This window comes from Colias croceus, chromosome 26 (genome assembly GCF_905220415.1).
Source record: "Colias croceus chromosome 26, ilColCroc2.1".
Lineage (NCBI taxonomy): Eukaryota > Metazoa > Arthropoda > Insecta > Lepidoptera > Pieridae > Colias > Colias croceus.
Window position 1 is genome coordinate 5938763 of NC_059562.1, and position 22233 is coordinate 5960995.

General features: G+C 32.7%; 1 protein-coding gene across 1 annotated transcript in view; it reads left to right on the forward strand.

Annotated features, from left to right (window-relative positions):
* LOC123703602 (inositol 1,4,5-trisphosphate receptor) overlaps positions 1-22233 on the forward strand; it is an 84150-nt gene that overhangs the window by 35197 nt on the left and 26720 nt on the right. Inside the window, exons 11-30 of the mRNA XM_045651688.1 lie at positions 336-420; positions 1008-1168; positions 2121-2286; positions 2599-2742; positions 3110-3254; positions 6015-6183; positions 6807-6897; positions 6983-7161; positions 9715-9870; positions 10598-10795; positions 11169-11275; positions 11598-11674; positions 12331-12438; positions 13002-13156; positions 15070-15229; positions 19542-19683; positions 19978-20102; positions 20421-20552; positions 21010-21147; positions 21876-22079. Of these exons, the coding sequence (XP_045507644.1) occupies positions 336-420; positions 1008-1168; positions 2121-2286; positions 2599-2742; positions 3110-3254; positions 6015-6183; positions 6807-6897; positions 6983-7161; positions 9715-9870; positions 10598-10795; positions 11169-11275; positions 11598-11674; positions 12331-12438; positions 13002-13156; positions 15070-15229; positions 19542-19683; positions 19978-20102; positions 20421-20552; positions 21010-21147; positions 21876-22079 (2842 nt within the window). The remainder of the gene's footprint in view (positions 1-335; positions 421-1007; positions 1169-2120; positions 2287-2598; positions 2743-3109; positions 3255-6014; positions 6184-6806; positions 6898-6982; positions 7162-9714; positions 9871-10597; positions 10796-11168; positions 11276-11597; positions 11675-12330; positions 12439-13001; positions 13157-15069; positions 15230-19541; positions 19684-19977; positions 20103-20420; positions 20553-21009; positions 21148-21875; positions 22080-22233) is intronic.

Genomic DNA, 22233 nt, shown 5'->3' on the forward strand with positions numbered 1-22233 from the left:
ATGATTAACCTTCCGGGTGTTAGTAGATTTTATACATAAAAAATATGAAATATGCGCATGCGCATGATTTTAAAGAATGGTTTGCCTATTTCTGCTCTATAAAAATAAAAATAAACAATAAATTACTTTATAATATTTATTAACTTATTTGTGCTTCAAGCAACATACTTTTATCTTAAACTTTCCATTGTTTTTCCTTTTTATCAACAAGATGCAACTGCAAATGAATATTGTTTTTGTGTTGAATAAATAAATTATGATTTAAATCTATCAAAAGTTCGCTTTAATCATAAACTTTAGCCCTTCAAATTCTGTAATACGTTATAAACTTTTAGGTTACAACACTTATGCACGCACACATGGGTACACTCCACATCAATACCAATTGACCAAGAGGAAGAGAAACCTGTTATGTCAAAGGTATAGTAATTAGTTTTATGTTATATATTTAACAAATATATTGTATTTTTGGTCCTTCGAGTCGGATTAAACTTAAAACTGCTTGTATTAGATTGAAAGTTGACTTTTTTATTGCAACTATTCAATCAATGATTATAACTATATGCATTCAAATGTTTTCTACATCCTATCAAAAACTATTTGTATGAAATAGTAATGTTGGATAAAGACATCTTCTTTTCTACACTAATATTATAAAGAGGAAAACTTTGTTTGTTTGTTTGATTGTAATGAATAGGCTCATAAACTACTGTACCGATTTTAAAAATTCTTTCACCATTCGAAAGCTACATTATTCACGAGTAGTATAGGCTAGGTTTTATCCCGGAAATCCCACGAGAACGGGAACTATGCGGGTTTTTCTTTGAAAACACGGGCGAAGCCGCAGGTGGAAAGCTAAAATATGCTAAATCATTAGTCTTTATCAAACTAAAATTAAAGTAAGTCTATACTACATTGATACTAGAGCAAAAAATGTATCCACACTAATTATTTAATTTGTATGTCCATGCCTCAGTAATTTTAAATATAATTTTCCTATTCCACAGGTGGGATGTTCAGTAATAAAAGAGGATAAAGAAGCATTTGCACTAATTTCCGTGTCACCAAGTGAAGTGCGCGATTTGGATTTCGCGAATGATGCGTGTAAAGTGCTGTGTGCACTTTCTGGAAAGTTACACCAAGGGAATATAGAGCATAATGAGATGAAGTGAGTTTGTATGTTTTTTTAAGCTATTGCATAGCTTCTATCGTGGGCCTTGAGCGCGGGGACCGAATCGAGAAATTCCGTAACGAAAAAACCTCACGCTCCCCACTCCGACGGGCGGAGGTGTGGCTTGAAGGCATAGCATTCAATAGCTTTACCGCGGCAGTCCCCGAGTGACACACATATTTTTTTATAGAATTTTGTGATCTTACCACAAAATTTAAACACAATTTAACTTTAAACCAGGGATTTGTCACTTTAATATTTGTCTAAGTGAAATACGACAAATTAAAGAGAAGCCGCGCTTAAAGTTAAACCGTGTCTAAAATTTTTGCGGTAAGACAGTTCGTGTTTTAAAGGTCTGTAAAGCTTGAGTTTAATAAGTATGATGCTAGGGTACATACATTTAATTGGCATCTTGCATCAAAATTGTTTCTTAGTGTGTTAAATTTTAATTAATTGCTTACTTTTACTGGTTGATACGTTTGACATTTTTTGTATGAAAAGGTGGCAAATTATATTTAAAAAAAAATTGAATAAGTTAAAAACTTTAAACTGAAGAACTACACTGTCCATTAATTAACATTGCTATTCTGCTATTAGCATTTAAATTTGTTTTAAATCAAGTTAAATATACATGTTGGGGTCACCAATGTAGGGGCTTGTTATGTGCGGGTGTAATAAAAGATGAATAACTACGCAAAGGTTATATTTCGTTAACTACATATATTTATCCGTATGTAATTAATATTCGACCTAATGCGACCCACCCGCGTCCCGACAAGCCCGTGACTGTCCGTGCATAGCGCACGAACTGTTTATATACAAGTTACCGTGTGAACTTTCTTTGGGCTACACTTGAAATTCGATAACTCATAAATTGGCTTGTCGTCGCTACATACACAATATTATTATGTTTTTCTGTACTCTCATTACATTAAAACCTTTATTTCAGAGCCTTAACCTGCCTCCTCCAAGACATAGTGTATTTCATAGCGGGCTATGAGAACGAGCCCAACAAGTCTAAAGCCCTGGACCTCGTCGTAGAAAACCCTAATCGCGACAGACAGAAACTACTACGAGAACAGTATATATTAAGACAGCTGTTTAAAATATTACAGGTTCGTTTTTGTTTTTACTTTGATACTCAGATTATACCTGTTTAAAACATACGTTTGTCGGTTTTTGTGGTACTGTAAAATTTTATTTATGAAAATTACACATTATACAGGGATTTTGGTTTTTAGAGGGGTAATTGAAGAAATACATAGTGCTGTTATGTAAAATGCATGAGAAACTGCGTAAAACCTAGGACAATATAATTTACCAAAATTATAAATTCGGAATAAACAAATGCTATGTTTTTACTGATAAATTATATATAAAGTTTTTTTACTTTATTTCTGTTTCTAAAGAAACTTAAATTTGTACAGGGCCCATTCGAAGAATCATCAGAAGGCGAACCGTTCCTAAAAATAGAAGAATTGTACGATCCAAGATACGCACCATACAAATTCATATTCAGACTATGCTACAGGATATTGCGTCTTAGCCAACAGGATTATAGAAAGAATCAGGTATAAATTTTACTGCAAAATAATACTCTAATAATTATCCACCTTATAGCTAATGTAATAAAGTTGAAATTCCAAAAATGAATACTTGCATTATTTTGAAAAGTTTATGAAAATATCTGGATATACTTATTTGATTTTCTATTCCTGTGTATTTTAAATAACCAACAAGACCAGTAGCGGGACCAACTAAGAATAACATTGACACGAAGCTATATTGTGACGTCATAGTTATTGATTTAAACGTAGAATCGAAAATGTCTATGAAAATCATTTATTCAATTGAACATCAAAAGAGGTTCCTATCAATAACCAATTATCGTTATTTCTACCAAAGGCATAGAAAAAGCATTTTTTTTATTATTTCCAGGAATACATAGCAAAACACTTCGGTTTTATGCAAAAGCAAATAGGATACGACATCCTCGCAGAAGACACAATCACGGCGTTATTGCATAATAATAGGAAATTATTGGAAAAACACATTACAGCTGCTGAGATTGAGACCTTTGTTGGTATGTATTGCTTGAATAAGTTTATGATTGCTAAATGTAAATCCTATATGTGTAAGAAATAAGCTAAGTAAAAACAAAATGTATCGTCTATTGGTATAGTTAACTCTATTTATTTATTTATTTATTTATTGGTTTACCAACGTTTGTTTACATTTTTACAACAAAAGTTTACATACACAAAATAAACAAACATGGTTAATGTAACAAACACTTACTGGCAAACACAGCATGCAAAACGTTAAACGAGTTAATTATTTTTAAGTACATATAAAAAGAAAATTAACAAGAACAGGAAAAAAAAATATACAGTTAATATTATCCATTAAAAGAAAAATCTTGAAAAATTTTGCGGAGTTTGCTGGGGGAGTCCGAAAAAATGTCGAAAAGCTCACAGTGTTTATTAATAGTATTGCAAAATCTTGGAACTGAAGAATTACGGCACGAGACAGTTCTGCGAAGAGGAGGACAAAGTGGTAGCAAAACCTTACGTGGGTACCTAGAAGGCACTCTTATTTTGAGTCTTCGAAGTATTTGAGGACAATCGATTTTGTTATTAAATAATTTTGACACAAAAAGGACGTCTAGCATAATTCTACGATTATCCAAGGAAGTCATTTAAAAAAAAGAAAGTTGTTTTTTATAAGACGGTAGCTGTTTCTTTGATTTACCACTTGTAAAGACCAGGTGCAATAGAAATCTTCTTTGGATCCTTTCCACACGTAAGGAATGACACGCATAGTGTGGTCTCCAGACCACAGAGCCATACTCCAATATGCTACGGACAAGGCTGTTAAATAAAGATATTTTTGATGTCGCTTTTCGTAGACCTTTCATGTTGCGAATCAAAAAGCCTAACATTTTGGCCGCACGTGTAACTATATGGTGTATATGTGGTACGAAAGTTAATTTATTATCGAAAATGATACCTAAGTCTCTTATTTGCTCCTGCTCTTGAACGATCTCAGATTTTATAAGATAATTGTGTCGTATCAGATTTATCTTGCGTGCAAATCTTACTAAGAAGCATTTTTTTAGGATTAAGGTGATATGATAGTTATTGAAATTTAGGGGTAAACATTTAATCTATGGTACAGTAAAGTAAAAAATATTTCGCCTGTAGAAGATGGTGACCTGTAGAAGTTGTTAAACTAGTAAATAAGGAATTAAATTTGTTAAAATCGCTGGTTTTGTGCAGATTATTTTAAATATGAAACGTATTTTCAAGCTAAAAGAACTTTTATTGGTATTTTTAACCACTTCCGATTTTTATACACTATAAAACTATTTTATCATAAAGTGGAGGAGTGTGCTAATGTAATCCATACTAATATTATAAATGCGAAAGTAACTCTGTCTGTCTGTCTGTTACTCAATCACGCCTAAACTACCTACTGAACCAATTTGCATGAAATTTGGTATGGAGATATTTTGATACCCGAGAAAGGACATAGGTTACCTTTTATTGCGAAATATGTACCACGGGCGAAGCCGGGGCGGACCACTAGTATAAGATAAAATTCAAAACGTCATCATATATGGTTTATACATCACCATTTACGATATTTTAAAAGATATGATATCTCACTAAAATGTATCTATAAGATATAGGTGTTATAAAACAATAAATTAATTAAACTTTGATACTATTATCAAGCCGATTTTCAAGATTTACAGCTTATTTATTTTTATAACGAAATAGACAATTAAATAGTTTTCCATTCTATGATCAATAACAATCCAATTAGGATATAGTTTTGTTGTTTTGCAAATCCGACTTTAATACTTCCGGATAAGATAGTATATATTTTGGTGTATATTGACCAGCTAGCTTAAGAGTTAAGCCGTTAAAATTTGTTGTTTTGATACTTTTTGTAAAAATGTTGGGCAAAAATAAAATACTTTAACTGAGAGAAAAAATGTCCACATAGCGAAATTTGTTTTATGGCTCTAACTAGCTTACCGCCCGCAGCTTGGCCCCCTATGTCTAAAACCTAATAAATTATGTAAAACCTTCCTCTTGAATCACTCTATCTATTAAAAAACCGCATCAAAATCCGTTGCGTACTTTTAAAGATTTAAGCATACAAAGGGACATAGGGACAGAGAAAGCGACTTTGTTTTATACTATGTAGTGATGAAAAAGGTTAACAACGCGTTGAAGCAATTTGTTCGTATAAATTGGTTTACCAAAACTTAATTAACAGGCATTTAGTATCATAAAACAATATTAAATTGTCAAATAAAAATACTTGTGTTCTTACCACAAAACAATTTAAACACAGTGTAATTTTAAACCGCGGTTAAAAAGAACCCGCGCTTAAAGTTAAACCCTGTCTAAAGGTTTTTTTTTGGACAGACAGTTATAACTTTAGGTAGGTTACATGAATTTACCAATGACTAATAGTTTGTGTTCAATATTTTATTACTGTAGAACTTTTTTTTTTGACATACATTTGAAGATAGTTTTTAGTAGATAGCTCCTTTTTATAGGTGTGTGTGTAAAAAGACTCGATTCGATATAGATATTTAAACATTCATTAATCACTATCACTACATAGTATAAAATAAAATGTCTAAGTATACTGTCCCTATATCCCTTTGTATGCTTATATCTTTAAAACTACGCAACGGATTATGATGCGGTTTTTTGTAATAGAGTGATTCTCAAGGAAGGTTTTAGTGTATCGTTTATTGGGTCTACCGATACGTTTAAGTTGTTTTTAATAATCAAAGGTTTTACATAAAGTTAATTTCTTCCAGGTCTGGTCCGTAAGAACATGAAGACCTGGCAGTCCCGTTTCCTTGACTACCTGAGTGACCTCTGTATATCCAACAAGAAGGCCATCGCAGTAACTCAAGAACTAATCTGCAAGAGCGTGCTTTGCGCCAATAATGCTGATATCCTCATCGAGACCAGGTTTAAACCGAGGTTTATTTTTTATTTCTAGGTCTGCTGCTCTTGGTGTCGGTGTTTATGGAATTCTAATAGTATGTGCTGATTTAGAATTAAGTTAAAGTTTAATATAGGTGTCAAGATTAAGAAGAGAAAAGTTAGGGACAGGTTTTTTAAGTTTTTATTCCTAGTTCTGCTGCTGTAGGGCTATTTTGGTGTGGTAATTTCTAATTTGGAAAGGTTTATGTACTGATTTTGATAGAATAAAGTTAAATAGGTGTCGAGTTTATTCAGATTTTTCAAAATTTGTGTAGCAGTTCCGGAGATCATGTCATCAGTAAATGGTGATAATATATGGTTAGGTTAGGTTAGGTTAGTATATATAATAATAATATAGGTAAATCGATAGAAATAAGCTAACTGTTCTTTTCGTATAAATTTTGTCTGCTAGAATAACAGTGCACCGAAAAACTATCTATTTAATTGACTTTATCCTCTTCCTCAACAATCGTACTTATCACTTATCTAATACGGTTGGGGTAATATTGAGTTTTAATGCGCAAAGATTCAGGCTTAATTCACTTTTTTTAAAGTAACAAAATCTATGAAAATACCATGAATAATGAATATATTGTGCAATATGTTTTTTTTTTTTGTAGATTAGTTCATTTAAAATATGAGGATAAATCGACGGAAGGCGACAAAGTATCGATGGAAGAAGACGTTATTTTATTTTGGAATAATAAACAGGTTCGTATTAAAAAAGTCCTTTTAAATAATACAAATATATATTTATTGTATAATTTATCGTCCTAATATGTCCATTTATTTCCAGTCATCAGAATATTTATCCGCCTTAGCGACAAAAGCGAAAGCGGACCCGCGAAGTGAAGCGGCGGCCATCTTGGATTACTACCGACACCAGCTTGACCTGTTTTCAAACATGTGTCTAAATAGACAGTACTTAGCGCTGAATAGTTTATCTCAACAGCTGCACATAGATCTTATATTGAAGTGAGTATTAATAATGTTTGTAATTTTAAAGAAATAAAGAGACTATCAACTAATTGCAATACTATAAAGTTTACTTATAAAGACAAAATGTTTCAACAAAGTTTTGTATTCTAGTACGTTTTTTTTAAGTTAAAAGTAACGTGTGCACAGGTGATTATTTCGTAACTAGTATAGATATCAAGAAACTTTAAACTGATATTGAAAGCCCTTTACCTAATGAGTAAAATGACAATAATAATAAAAAACGACGTGTGTCACTCGGGGACTGCCGCGGTAAAGCTATTGCATGCTATGCCTTCAAGCCACACCTCATAGAAATTTTCCAGTTTATAGAAATTTTCCCGACGTATAGAAATTTTCCTGACGTATATTTTTCCTGACTTATACAAATTTTCCTGGCTTATAGAAATTTTCCTCACGTATAGAAATTTTCCTTGTTTATAGAAATTTTCCAGCTTATAGAAATTTTCCTCACGTATGGAAATTTTGCTGGCTTATAGAAATTTTCCCGACGTGTAGAAATTTTCCTGCCTTATAGAAATTTTCCTGACGTATAGAAATTTTCCTGACTTACAGAAATTTTCCTGACGTATAAAAATTCTCCTGTCTTATCGAAATTTTCCCGACTTATGGATTTTTCCTGACTTATAGAAATTTTTGCGGCAAAGAGAAATTTTCCTCGCGTATAGAAATATGCCTGGCGTATATTTTTCCTGACTTATACAAATTTTCCTGGCTTATAGAAATTTTCCCGACGTATTGAAATTTTCCTGACGTATATTTTTCCTGACTTATACAAATTTTCCTGGCTTATAGAAATTTTCCTCACGTATAGAAATTTTCCTTGTTTATAGAAATTTTCCAGCTTATAGAAATTTTCCTCACGTATGGAAATTTTGCTGGCTTATAGAAATTTTCCTGACGTATAGAAATTTTCCTGACTTATAGAAATTTTCCTGACGTATAAAAATTCTCCTGTCTTATCGAAATTTTCCCGACTCATGGATTTTTCCTGACTTATAGAAATTTTTGCGGCAAAGAGAAATTTTCCTCGCGTATAGAAATTTTCCTGGCGTATATTTTTCCTGACTTATACAAATAGACATTTTCCTTGTTTATAGAAATTTTCCAGCTTATAGAAATTTTCCTCACGTATGGAAATTTTGCTGGCTTATAGAAATTTTCCCGACGTGTAGAAATTTTCCTGCCTTATAGAAATTTTCCTGACGTATAGAAATTTTCCTGACTTATAAAAATTTTCCTGACGTATAGAAATTTTCCTTGTTTATAGTAATTTTCCTGGCGTATAGAAATTTTCCTTTCTTATGGAAATTTTCCAGCTTATCGAAATTTTCCCGACTTATGGAAATTTTCCTGACTTATAGAAATTTTTCCTGACTTATCGTAATTTTTCTGTCAATCGAAATTTCCCTAACTATTGTTAAAATCATTTTTCTAATCTTCCTAAAATTGGAAATTTTTACGACTGATTAAAGTAAACCACCCACCTATACCCACCCACATCCCATACGCTATGCTCTCTATCCACAGGCCGCGCGTGCGCAGAATGGCTAGGTATCTGCATAGCTAGCGAACGTATAAACTCGCCCGGTCGTTGGGCGCTTTCACCAGGGCCCTGGAATTATAGAATTATTATTTATTTTATGAATAATATCATCGTCATCATTTTTATTTAAAACAATATTCTTATGTTGTTTTATATTCTTTGCCCGCGGATTCCCCTGATGTTAAATTCGCATTAGTATGAGTCGTTTCACCGCTGTCAAAAGTTACCCATGGCCATGTCACATTAAAACGAATAAACACACTTTCGCATTTATAATATTACTAGAGGTCCGCCCCGGCTTCGCCCGTGGTACATATTTCGCAATAAAAGGTAGCCTATGTCCTTTCTCGGGTATCAAAATATCTCCATTTCATGCAAATTAGTTCAGTAGTTTAGGCGTCATTGAGTAACAGATAGACAGACAGTGTTACTTTCGCATTTATAATACATATTACGTATGGATTTATAATGTGGTGCTCATTTTTTTTTGTAATAAATTATCCTGCTAACGCTATTGTATATTCGTTGTTTTATTTCAAGTGAACACCCATACAATTTTGTCACGAGCCGCCTCTGGTGGGGAGCGTGAGGTTTTTTCGTTACGGAATTTCTCGATTCGGTCCCCGCGCTTTAGGCCCGCGATAGAAGCTATGCGATAGCTTAACTTTTTGAAAATAAAACGGAAAGTTTCGAAAAAATTACATTAAACACTCCCATTCGTAAAAATTAAGTATTTAAAACTTTGGATTGTTTGAAATAGGCGCTCCATGCTCCATATTATAGGGATGTAACGCGAGGATTAGCGCGCTCGAAACTGGTGCGTGGCATATGAATGCTAACACTGTTAACGCGTTTAGTTTTTAAACTTAGTTCATACCCACTTTTAACATATTTCTCATTGTTTAAATCTGCAGTGTAATTCAGCTATTTCCCACAAATATGTATGAAAGATACCCACATAATTTTTATCCATGAATATTCAACAGGTGCATGTCAAACGGTGCCCTTCCCCACGAAGTGCGAGCCTCGTTCTGCCGGCTGATGCTGCACCTGCACGTCGACCGCGACCCGCAGGAGCCGGTGACGCCAGTCAAGTACGCGCGCCTCTGGAGCGAGGTGTGCGACCGGATACACATACACGAGTCAGTACTTCTCATAATCCTTGACCTAAGGTTGCCTGGAAGAGATCGCTGTATTGGCGATAAGGCCGCCTTTTTGTACGTTTTTCTATTGTCTGTGTTTTTTGTTATTATTTTGTTTCTGGTGTAAATAAAGTATTTATTCATTCATTCACGAGTCAGTACTTGCTACCAGCTGTTCCCTGATGCTGCACAATGTCGACCGCGACCCCCAGGAGCCGGTGACGCCAGTCAAGTGGCACTAGATTTTAATTTTAATTACTTACAAATAATGCAAGAATGGAATAAGACATAATTATTTTCTAGATAGGACTTTATTATAATAGAGTACCATAATCCTTAGGATTAAAAGTTTCTTTATAATCTCGAGTTTATTCTAATTATGATTTGATTTATACTGATACATAATTTATAATCATATAGCGCATACATCCGCGCCTTACACAAGCAGCGAATACAAACTGACTTTTATAGATGTTGTTTTTACAGTAATGAAATAGGATCGTGTAAAGCGCTGCCTCAAGATGTACGGCTTGCCCGTACAAATAATATTTGAAAATGATTGCATGCCAGTTGACATGGCGAACATATACGTGTAATAATTGTCTCTATCATAAAACTTTATCAAATACACAATACAAACTTCAGAAAATTCATTTCAAAGCATCCAACAGTTTACAAAACAAACTTAAACGAAATATTTCTAAAAAACATATTATTTCCTACACAGTTACCAATGCGTACGCGGCGGGCCAGACGCCACTAGAGAGAAAGTGAAACAGCAGTTCGCTTCCACCATCCGCTTCGTGGAAAACTACCTTTGCAATGTGGTCACTAGGACTTGGTACTTTAGTGACCACGACCAGAACAAACTGACATTCGAGGTCGTGAAATTGGCTAGAGAATTGATTTACTTCGGGTTTTATAGGTATGTGTGTATTGTGTACATTTTTACTTATAATTTTTATTTTATAGTGTGGAGTATACATTTTTTACAAAATATGTCGTTACCATGTTTTTTGCAAATATTTATTATAGTTACTAGCAGATTGCGTAGCAGTTTGAAATATCGATAAAAACTTTATATTTTGGTTAAAAAATATAACCTAAAATCAATATTTTACAACATTAGCAGTAATTTTATGAAGTCAGAATTAGGGAATAATCTTACTTTAATGTAAAATAAAACGAACTATAAAAATATCATAAAAATTTATTTCGATAAATAAATAAATACCCTAAATATTCACATTTTTTAATATTTTCCCATCAAAAACACTAAACAAATCAACCTTTTACAGCTTCAGTGATCTCCTCCGGCTAACAAAGACGCTACTCAGTATATTAGACTGTGTGACCGCTATGGACCTTCTCAATGAGACCAACGCCTTGGCTGGGGACGTAGAATGTAAGATATTATGTTGTTTTTGTAGTAATAATAATAGTTGATAGGAATTGTGACGGTACACGAATTCCAGAGATTTATTTCTTATAATAGGTTAAAGTTATAACCTTCTAGATTTATCTGGATTTGTAATTTAAATTATGTTTTTCATTTTGTTGCTATTTACAAGCAGCCCAGGAAGGAGAGATTAAAAAACGTGAGTTATTATTAAATTTCTCATTTACAATCCAATAAATGTTTTTGACATCTATTTTATAGCCGAAACATGATTGGCACATTTTATAACAAAAAATATATAAATTGCATTTTGTGTTTTGTTTCATAGCGGAAGGCGGTGTACTTCGAACAATAGGAGACATGGGAGCTGTGATGACTTCGATAACACTTGGCACTGCGCATAATGTAAGTATATAGCATTTAAAGTAATACAATAAATGGAAAAAATGCAAATATAATAGTTATGATTAGGTACTCAAAAAAACTCAATACTACAATTAGAAAGCTACATATTTACCAATGGCATTTTTTTTATCCCGTATAAAGTTGCCAGTTGTAAATAATTTTAATTTTATACGATTTCTTATCAGTTCAGAATTGATTGATTTAATTTCAAGATTATTTTTTAAACATTAGCAACTTTATTTATTTATTTATTTATATTTATTTGGCACACCAACAATAAATACATATCACATTCATACAATAAACATTATAAATTCATTAATATTATGCATTTATCAATAACAGGTGTACACAGCATTCACAATAGTTCTCGAAATTATATAGAATTATTTAAGTACATTAACAAATTATTTAATTACAATAACAATATTTTATTTTTGTTAATTTTAATGTTAATAATTATTTTTACAATTATTATTGATTAAGCAATGAATAACTTTATGTTTGTATTGTGCTAGGGATCCAAAGAATATGTCAACTTTGCTGATTTTTATCAAAAAAACTACCTACTTTCTTATTAATTGTAAAAAAATAACGGCCGAATACCGATAACCTTTTTTGAAAACGGTTAATAAAATAATTGAATTCGTAAGCAGCAGGTGGTAGGAGGCGGGGCCCAACAGCGCAGTCCGTCTGCGCTTGCGCTGGCCAGAAAACACCCGCTCGTTATGGAAACTAAACTGAAGATTATTGAGATCCTACAGGTTTGTGCGATTTTGCAATTATCCTACTAATGTAGTAAATGCAAAAATTTATGTTTGTTTAGTCACGCAAAACTGCAGGACCGATTTTCATAAAATTTGGCTCACACATAGATGGTAACTTGAATACATAGGATAGTTTTTATCCCGAACATCCCACGGGAACGGAAACCATACATATTTTGAATGGCGAATCTGCGTGGAGAAATTATTTATATATAAAACAAATAATTCCGTGAAAGAGTATTTACTAAAGATATGATAAATATCTTATACTAAGGTCTAAAGACAAATATTTCTCCTTAAAACAGAATAATTATCAAATTAAATATCACGAATTAATGCATTGTACGTTTAATCATCTATTTTTTTATTTAATCATGATTTAACATATTTAAGCTCGCATATAAATTAAATTGTTTAATGAAAACTATATTTTAGCACTTGTAAAGGTGATTTGACACTACCCTATTCGTGTTTTTATTTACATAACATACGATAGGTACATGAATATAAAAGCGATTTCAAACTACCCTATTTTTTGAACTTTTTTTTAATAACTTTAGTTTATCCTGGACGTCCGACTGGACTACCGTATCAGCTGTCTGCTTTCCATCTTCAAGAAGGAATTCGAACAAGCGGTTGACAAAAGTGGAGACTCCCTTGGTCGAGCTGATGTGGAGGCGATAGGGCTACAGGCTGAGGGCATATTTAGTTGCCGGTAAAATAGTTTTTTGAGTTATTTTTGGAAAGTTAGTATTACAATATCTTGTTTTTATATAATGAGAGTATTTTTTTTTTAATTGAGATATTATAATAATATTTTTAAAGACAATGCAGTTGTTAAATTTCAATTGAAAATCCATTTATTTCATTTATTTATTAAAATGAACTAAATTTATATGAAACTTGTTCTGGGACTGAAACTTTGCCTCATTTTTCGTTTTTTTCTTTATTTTATGTTAAACTGAATTAATTTCGTTGTTTATTAAGACAACAATATTTATATGTATAATTAATAAGTGACTAACGCATGACTTACATCATGGTGATGGGTAAATTTTAATTCGGGGAAATCATAATCATAATTCATTTCGCAAAATTAATTTAGAGAGTAAATTATTTACTTTTTATACATTTATCGAATTTTTCTAATGCCTTCAAATAGATATTTCTCTAGATAACGTAGTTTTTATTCGTAACAATACATTTAGCATATTAGTTACTTTTTTAGAAGTTTATAATTACTCTTGAACTTATCAAATCTATTTTTAATCTAGTTATAATATTTTTCTTCTCATAATTTATAACATTTCTATATTCAAAGTTATTTAATAAAATTAATAAATTATTTCAGAGCAATTCAGACTGTGCCTGACAACTGTCTTCCAAAAAATGTAGATTTGTTAGTAAGATAATATATACTGCATGCTAAGTAGCATGATTTAGTTTAGGTTCGATGTAAGATTATTTTAAAATAGCCTTTATAATAATTATGTGTTAAAAGGTCTTTGTATGGTGTAACAATGTGTTTTTAAAGTGTGGTATTTTTCGTAATTTGAAATGTTTTCTGTGTAAAATAATCTTATGTCTTATAAATAAAGAAGATAAACTTCTTCACTAAGAAACCGCTAACTTCATCTTACTTTTCCAATGAAATCCTACTTGGAATCAATCTAACATTAAATTTAATTTCTTTAAAATGTAGGTTTTGTTCTAAAATAGTAGGATTTCATTGGATAATAGTAGACATAAGAGCAATATAATAAACTACCTACCTGAATTCACGTAAATTTCCAAGTTAAATTACTCCATAATACACATAGAAGAATTATGTATCATATTTCTATTTGGGAAATATTACGAAATACAGTGTCGTACTGGGTCGAATTTTCTATAAAAAAATGATTAAATTTTCATACCATCTATATTTTGACTAACATTGCATTCTTCTCTGTTGCTCGAAATAAATGTTAAAATAGAATGTTAAAAAATGTGTGTGTGTGACTAATCAATTTGTCTGTTACCATCTTACCGTAGTGTGTGTAAGTTTGAATTTTCTCTTCCTTTGCATGCTTTTGACCTAAATATCCGAAATGATGAATCGTTATGAACGAGTTTAGTGTTTTTTATGACAATGTACCGATTAAAATTGAGTTAAATTATCAGTTATATACTTGGTTACTGAACATGAGGAAAAAGTGTTTTTGACTACTCTTTTTATGATTTATACATTTCGAGGTGTGTGCATGCACAGTGATAATATTTGTAGGTGTTTTACATAATATAATATTGCTGCTCATGTAATATTTTATATGATTGTTATGATTTTTAAAATTATTGTGTTTTGCATGTTCTAATAATAACGTGTTATTTGTTGATTGTTTCTGCATGATTTACGTTTACAGTAGATTTTTCTCCCATCTATTGCAAGAGAGAGCTTTTTGCGTTGGTTTCCTGATTTGTATTATTGTTTAATCAAAAAACTATCTGACCAGCTTTGTATACCTTTATTCAATTCATATTCCCCATTCACAAAAACCATCTGCTCCCGTGTTTTTTTCGCTCTATATTAATCCTTGCTACATACTCGACCACTAAAAGCACAAATACTATAACTATATTCAATTCTAGGGATGGGCTAGACTTAGACGAGTGTGGTGGTCGGATGGTCCTTCGAGTTCTGCTACAATTGTGTTCGCAAGGTGCCTCCGCAGCGCTTGTGTCGGGGGCACTTGCCCTACTGTTCAGGCATTTTAGTCAGAGGCAAGAAGTTTTGGCGGCTTTTAAACAGGTAAGATCATTTTTCAAGGTTTAATTGTGTACGATATTGTAGCAAAGTCTCTTCTTCTTATGTATGTACATTTAATTAATTAGATTAATTTGTTTTCTGTTTTAATATTTGCACATCCAATAGAATGTATTATCTATACATATAATAAAATCGTAGGAAAGTCAAAACTGTACATTGAATATTTTTTCAAAAGAATACTTGATCCATGATCTATAATCGATATAGAAGCCAAAAACATAGTTTTTAGAATTTTTGTCTGTTTGTCTGTTTGTCGGTTTGTCTGTTTGTCTGTTTGTCTGTATGTTTGTCCGAGCTAATCTCGAAAAGTACTGCATAGATTTACTTCAAATTTTGCATGGATATTACTAACAGGTCGGGTGAGGCTTTTTTAAACATATTATCATGCTATCACCTCTGGGGGAGGAGCTGTGAACCTTTTTTTTTCTTACGTATTTCGTGTATTACGACAGCGTACAATCTAAAGACTCATGTTTAAATGTTGGTTTCGGGTAAGCCATGCTATTATCTAGCTTTACACAATAAAAACTGTGTCAGTAACGTAATTTGGGCAGAGAATCAGTTTAATGAATTTATTAGTATATAGTATAAAAGACAAATTTGAAACAGCGCCATCTATGAGATTTCGTAAAAATCAAATCAATTTACACGTTAACTATTGGAAATTAATAATAATCAAATGACGCATAATATATAAATGTTGTTTGACAATATCCAGATTGACACTATAAAAATTATGCCATTTAAGTAACTTGGGAAGAGAAACATAGTTTAAAGAATGTAAGTTGTATAATGTTAATTTTGTAACAGCGCCATCTATGAGATTTCGTAAAAATCAAATCAATTTACATGTTAACACTACTGAACACAATGTTAAAAATTAATAATTTAAATATAATTATGTTATTTATTTATTTAACCCTTTAACTCATATCTTCCGTTCCCTATAAGATATATTTCGTGTAAATAATAAACTACATTTTTTTTAAAGTGATTAGGTAGATTATTATTTTAAGTTTATTATTTTAAGTAAAAATAGACACCATTATCTACAGTTAATCTAATGATTGTGTTCATTAGTTACAATTTTAAAAATCTTCGTGTTTTATAAATTTACTAGCTTACTTTAAAGATTTAAGCATACAAAGGGACATAGGGACACAGAAAGCGACTTTTTTATACTATGTAGTGATATTTATAAAGCAATTGAATGCCATAAAACCAAAAATATCAAATGCAATCTTCATGTTTTGTGAATTTTCACCATCATGCGTTCCCACAAAAGGTAAGTTGTTACTTATAGGTATTTATTGAAATGAAATGAAATGAATGATTCTTTTATTATTTTGAGGTGCATTGGGAACAGAAGTTTTTGATAAAATTTTATTTGTAAGTAGCTTTTTTTATAGATTTACAGTTAACTTTTGATTTTTTTATTTACAGATCTAATGCTCATAAAATTATATCGCCTTTGGACGGCGATTTCTGCTGATATTTTTACTACACCACTTGAAAATTGATGATTTGATGATAAAGACAGTAGCAGCGAGGATTAAGTGGAAATTAGTAATCATCCGCTTCGTCAATTTTTGACTGAAGTTAATGTCCAACGTCCAATGGTTCAATCATTGGAAGTATCTCGGGAAATTTTGGAGGATATTTTTCAGGAAGGAGAGGAGGGGCAGCCAACCACATATCAAACTACTACGTTTTATAGTACCGAAAAAAATGTTATTGCCAAATGAAACGTAAATTTTGCACTCACAACTTTACAAGTAATGTTTTTATTTTGACTTTGCGGTTATCTGATTATAATATTTATCGTTATGGCTATCGACGTACCGACCGTACTGGGATCAGAGTACCTACGTGATATACAGTTCATCATCCAGGATTGCTAAGAGCATTTTCACACTGAAAAAGATGTTTCTTTGAATCGTAGTTGCTTCATTTATTTATTTTTAATCATTTCACATAATATGTTTTATATTTTATAAATATATCATTTTCATTATTTAAGTAGATAAAATAAATTATGTAAAAGAGTGTTAATAGTGTAAATCATAATATATTTTTCCACAATTAAAAATAATCCTTTTTTCTGATGGTGTTGGCATTGAATTAAACCGCGCTGTCGTTTCGTTCACAAAAAGTGATGTTATGAGGAGCATATTCAGTCCTCATATCATAAAAAATCTGTGCGAAAACAATAAACACGTGTGAGGCCCTCACGGCAGATCGGGGCGGTCTGACGCGAAGTGGGGACAGGGTTGTCACTGTATCACTCTTGCCACGCTGGTCACCAGACTTATTCGATAGTTCAGTTTTGTATTAAGACCGCTGTGACATCCAACCCGTGAGACAACCAAACCCGGTCTCCCCTACTATCCCGTGAGACCGAAACCTTCACTGAGAGGGTATGACGTCTCACAGCTGATCGCAAACGGCATATTGTACTATCCCGTGAGACCGAAACCCTCACTGAGACGGAATTACGTCTCACTACTGATCACGACAGTCATATTTTATCTCGAGAATCTGAAACTTTACTCAATATGAAGACCGTTTGACAAATGATAGGATGCATCATAATAAGATGAACATGAGCATAAGCAATGACTAGAGTAGGGACGCGAATATTACAATTATATGAGACAAGAACGATTAATAAGTTTGTTTAATGAAAGATTAAGAATTGAAACAATTCGGTCTCTGGAAACGTACGAATAGCGAGAGGCCCGTCTTACTGCAGACAGATTTCGTCATAGTTCATGTCTTGAGGTAAACAATCTACGAATTCGGTGGTGTGGTCTGGCAAATATAAAAGTGGGTTTGCTTATAACCTCACAATTGATTACAAATCATCTTCTGTATAGGCGATATTAACGTAGTATGTAAGGCGAGTCTGCTTTCGTTTGAAGATACACCGGAACCTTTGAAATCACTACTTTTAGAGGAACATACTGTGCAATTCGTTTAGATACTAATATGTATTCTGTGGTGCAATGTAAACTGTTATTAGACAATATTCGCTCTTATAGTAGTGCGTTTCAAATGATCCTTTGGTGCTCAATAATTATCAGAAGATCCGTTCGTGCTTACTTTTAAGATACAAGGTCAAGTTTACCATTTGATAGGATCCCTTTTGCCTGAAGGCCAACCTAAGTTTGTTTAAATATATTTTGTATTCGACTACAACGAATAGTGGAATACAAGAAATCAATATTTCTCAAATTTAAAACTGAACTCATTTCACAATTTTAGAACAGGTTAATTCGTATGTATGCAGTTTTAAATCGACATTAGAAGCTTTTCCTCAAGATGGTGATATCGGCTCTCAGGAACTCCCTGGACGTGTTATAACGCCCAGGCCACAGTATTACAATTTTTCCTACAGTAGGGCGACGAATGTAGTTTCGCATAGCAACGAAGGGGAACTCGCGGGGGGTCAAGTGACGCGGGCCACGTATCACAAACATGCTTAGTTTGTGGTACCGAGCGCGAAAGATAGTCATCGTGTTTTTAGTAAAGTTACTATGTAAACTAACGTAATTTAATATTTGGGTACATATTCTATAATGGTGTGCTCAAACTGTTAATCTACATTTAATTTAGATTATTATTTGATACTAAGTAATGTAGAATTTAAATCATATTCATTCATGTTTTCTTCAGATTTTAAGATTTTCTTATCAGTGTTCAATTTTAATGTAGTTAAATTTTATAAGAGACAATAATTAACATTTTAAAATAAAGTTACACTTATTTTTTTTAAACGACGAATGACGAAAAACGACCTAATCGCGGACGAAGTCGCGGGCAACAGCTAGTCCACTTAATATTGTAACCAAAACATCTGTAATTTGGAACTATATTATTGCAAATAAATATAATTTGAATTTTCTTTTGATTTAAATTACACTTTACAATGCTTATCAACTCGAATTAAAATATTTATATATGTATTTTCGAATTACTATATAAATAAATAACTGTGCTCCGGGGTTTTACCCGCATTTCTCTATTCCTATTTGTCTTATGCCCGATTTCACCAATAACCCCTAAATAGTCTCCTAAGATAGGGGTCCATAGTTTAAGGGACTACCGAACCTAACGACTTAGGTGACACTTATCTGTCGGTGAAAGCAAATTTTACGTTAGGTATCCCCTAAATTGACTTAGGTGACACTTAAATTTTACGGGTTGTTGGTGAAAACGGGCATTAAATTGATAAATAAAATAAATTTTTAAAATAAAATTTTGTAAATGGTACTAGTTTATTATTCACTGACAGGTACAACTGCTAGTATCAGACGCGGACGTGGAATCTTACAAGCAAATAAAGGCAGATTTAGATGTTCTGCGGCAAAGTGTGGAGAAATCTGAGCTGTGGGTGTTTAACAAGGGAAGGGCGGGCGCTTTGGACGATCATACTGGTAATATCATGTTGATATTATTTATAATAATTTGTTTATTAGCTTTGGGAGTATTGAAAGGTTTATATAGATCTCCCGAAAATATTCCTCTGCGAATAGAAGGGATGTGACCAGCCCTTTTTTAACTGTGAAACTTAAAAGTAGCAATATTACTGTAACTTCCAATAAATAATACATCAAAGAAACTAATTTCTTATAGACCTTTTTTGTCCACACACGTCTTATTGGAGTATTTTAAAGACTTTAAATATTATTGGCCAATTATTACCTAAACTTAAACGAATTTTTTTACAGAAATAAAAGGCACAGTAGGTCCCGGCGGCGCGGTGCTCGAAAGAAACGCGTCGCTCGACAATGTGCTCGATACTTCTAGAATGAACAAGCATGACCATATGAATGAATATAAGAAGATTAAGGAGGTTAGTTTTATGTTAATCTTTAATTATGTTAATTATTATTGACATATTCTCAAATTTTAAAGTATTTATGCAACAATATATAAACTCAAAGCTTCTTTCCTAAAAGAAACCTACATTTATCTTGAGTGGAATAGACTTTATTTTATGTTAATGTATACATGTGTTTGTTTTTCTCTATAAATGTCAATAATAAAAAATTTTCTACCATTAACCTTTCCCAGTTAGAAGCCGTGTCAAATCGTTCCAAAAATACCTTGAAACTTAAACGAACGTATTTGCATAGATTTTTATATATGACATTTAATTAATCATTCCCAGATCCTAGAACGAATGATTAAATACTGCACTCGTGGTAACAACGGCGACGCAGGCGCAGGAAGACCGCGGAGACACGAGCAGCGATTACTGAGGAATATCGGCGTGCACCACACTGTGTTGGACTTGCTGCAGGTATTGAAAATATATAACTTATATCGAAAAATATGCAAAAAACAAGGGAGAAATAATGGTTGATAAAATTCATCTGCAAATATTCTATTTTTTGCAAAAAATAAGAAAATATCGCTTGTAAAAAATATCTGATAAAAAAGACCTGAAAAAGTAGTTGAGCAACAAATAATAGCAATAATTCATTTGCAAATATGCATTTTGTGACATAAGAAAAAGCTAAATAGACGTGGCAATATTACACGGTGGAAAAAAAAGCAAAAATATAGCTACATAATAACAGTATGTCGCACAAAAGAAATAATCTCGTGATAAATATTTACCAGATATTATTAACAGATGTATAAAAACAATATTAAAACAGCAAAAAGCCAAAAAAACAATCCAAAAACGAAATAAAAATTTTTTACAACCTAAACAAGCAGCTATTTCTATAAAACTTACCCAAATCATATTACAGGTGCCACACGACGAGAACGACACAGCGATGGACGAACTGCTGGACCTCGCGCATGAGTTCCTCCAGCACTTCTGCCACGGCAACCAGCAGAACCAGGCAATATTGCACAAACACCTGGACCTGTTCCTGAATCCTGGAGTAAGTGACTGTTATTTCAAGTTGTAAAACATTTGGAAATTGGATTTCATTAGTTTTAAGTTGTAGGTACCCCTGCCTTATTAAGTGCACTATATTTATCGATTTGTATTGCCGAATACTTCGTTTGTTTATACAACGATTTCTAATAAATAAATATTTCAGGACAATTTTCACACACGGCACGATCTGATCCCATACTAAGCTTTCGCTTGTCTTATAGAAACCAGATGGCTGATAAACATACATATATAATTGTAAATAAATACTTATATAGATAATTAACACACAGACACAGAGCAAACATCTATGTTCATTACACAAACATTTCCCCCGGGTGGGAATCGAACCCACGACTCCTGGCTTGGAAGGCAGGGTCACTACCAACCAAGCCAACCTGTCAGTCAAACGGTACAAAGTTAATACAATTTATTAAATTCAACTCAAACTTTAAACACAGTTGCCAACTTCACGTAAATGCTAGTTCAGATAGATTCTAGAAATTATCCGCGTCGAAAATATAGTACACATTAAAAAAAAAGATTCAGACTGTCTTATTAGTTATTACAAAACACGGACTAACTGAAAACCGTATCTAATAAATATTAAAACCACGGTCAATGTAAAAGTCTTATAACAAAACAAATTTAAGCGTTAAACTGTTCTCTATTGCCAATTAAATCTATTTAATATTTATGTATTGCCATTTACTGTATCTATTTCCCCCACAGATCCGCGAAGCGCAAACAGTCTGCGCAATATTCGAAGAGAACGCGTCCCTGTGCGCACATGAGAACAACGACAAAGTTGTTGCGCATTTTGTACACTGTATTGAGAGCAGCCGTCGACATCCTGCGTACCTGCGCTTCCTGCGCACTATTGTGCGAGCTGGCCCACAGCACATCCGCCGCAGCCAGGACCTTGTTATGCAAGAGGTATGGCATGCTATATGCTACTGGCAACATGGTATACGCCATTGGCAATATGGTATACACCACTGGCAATATGGTATATGTTACTGGCAATATGGTATATGTTACTGGCAACGCGGTATACGCCACTGGCAATTGAGTAAAGCCTACTGGCGAC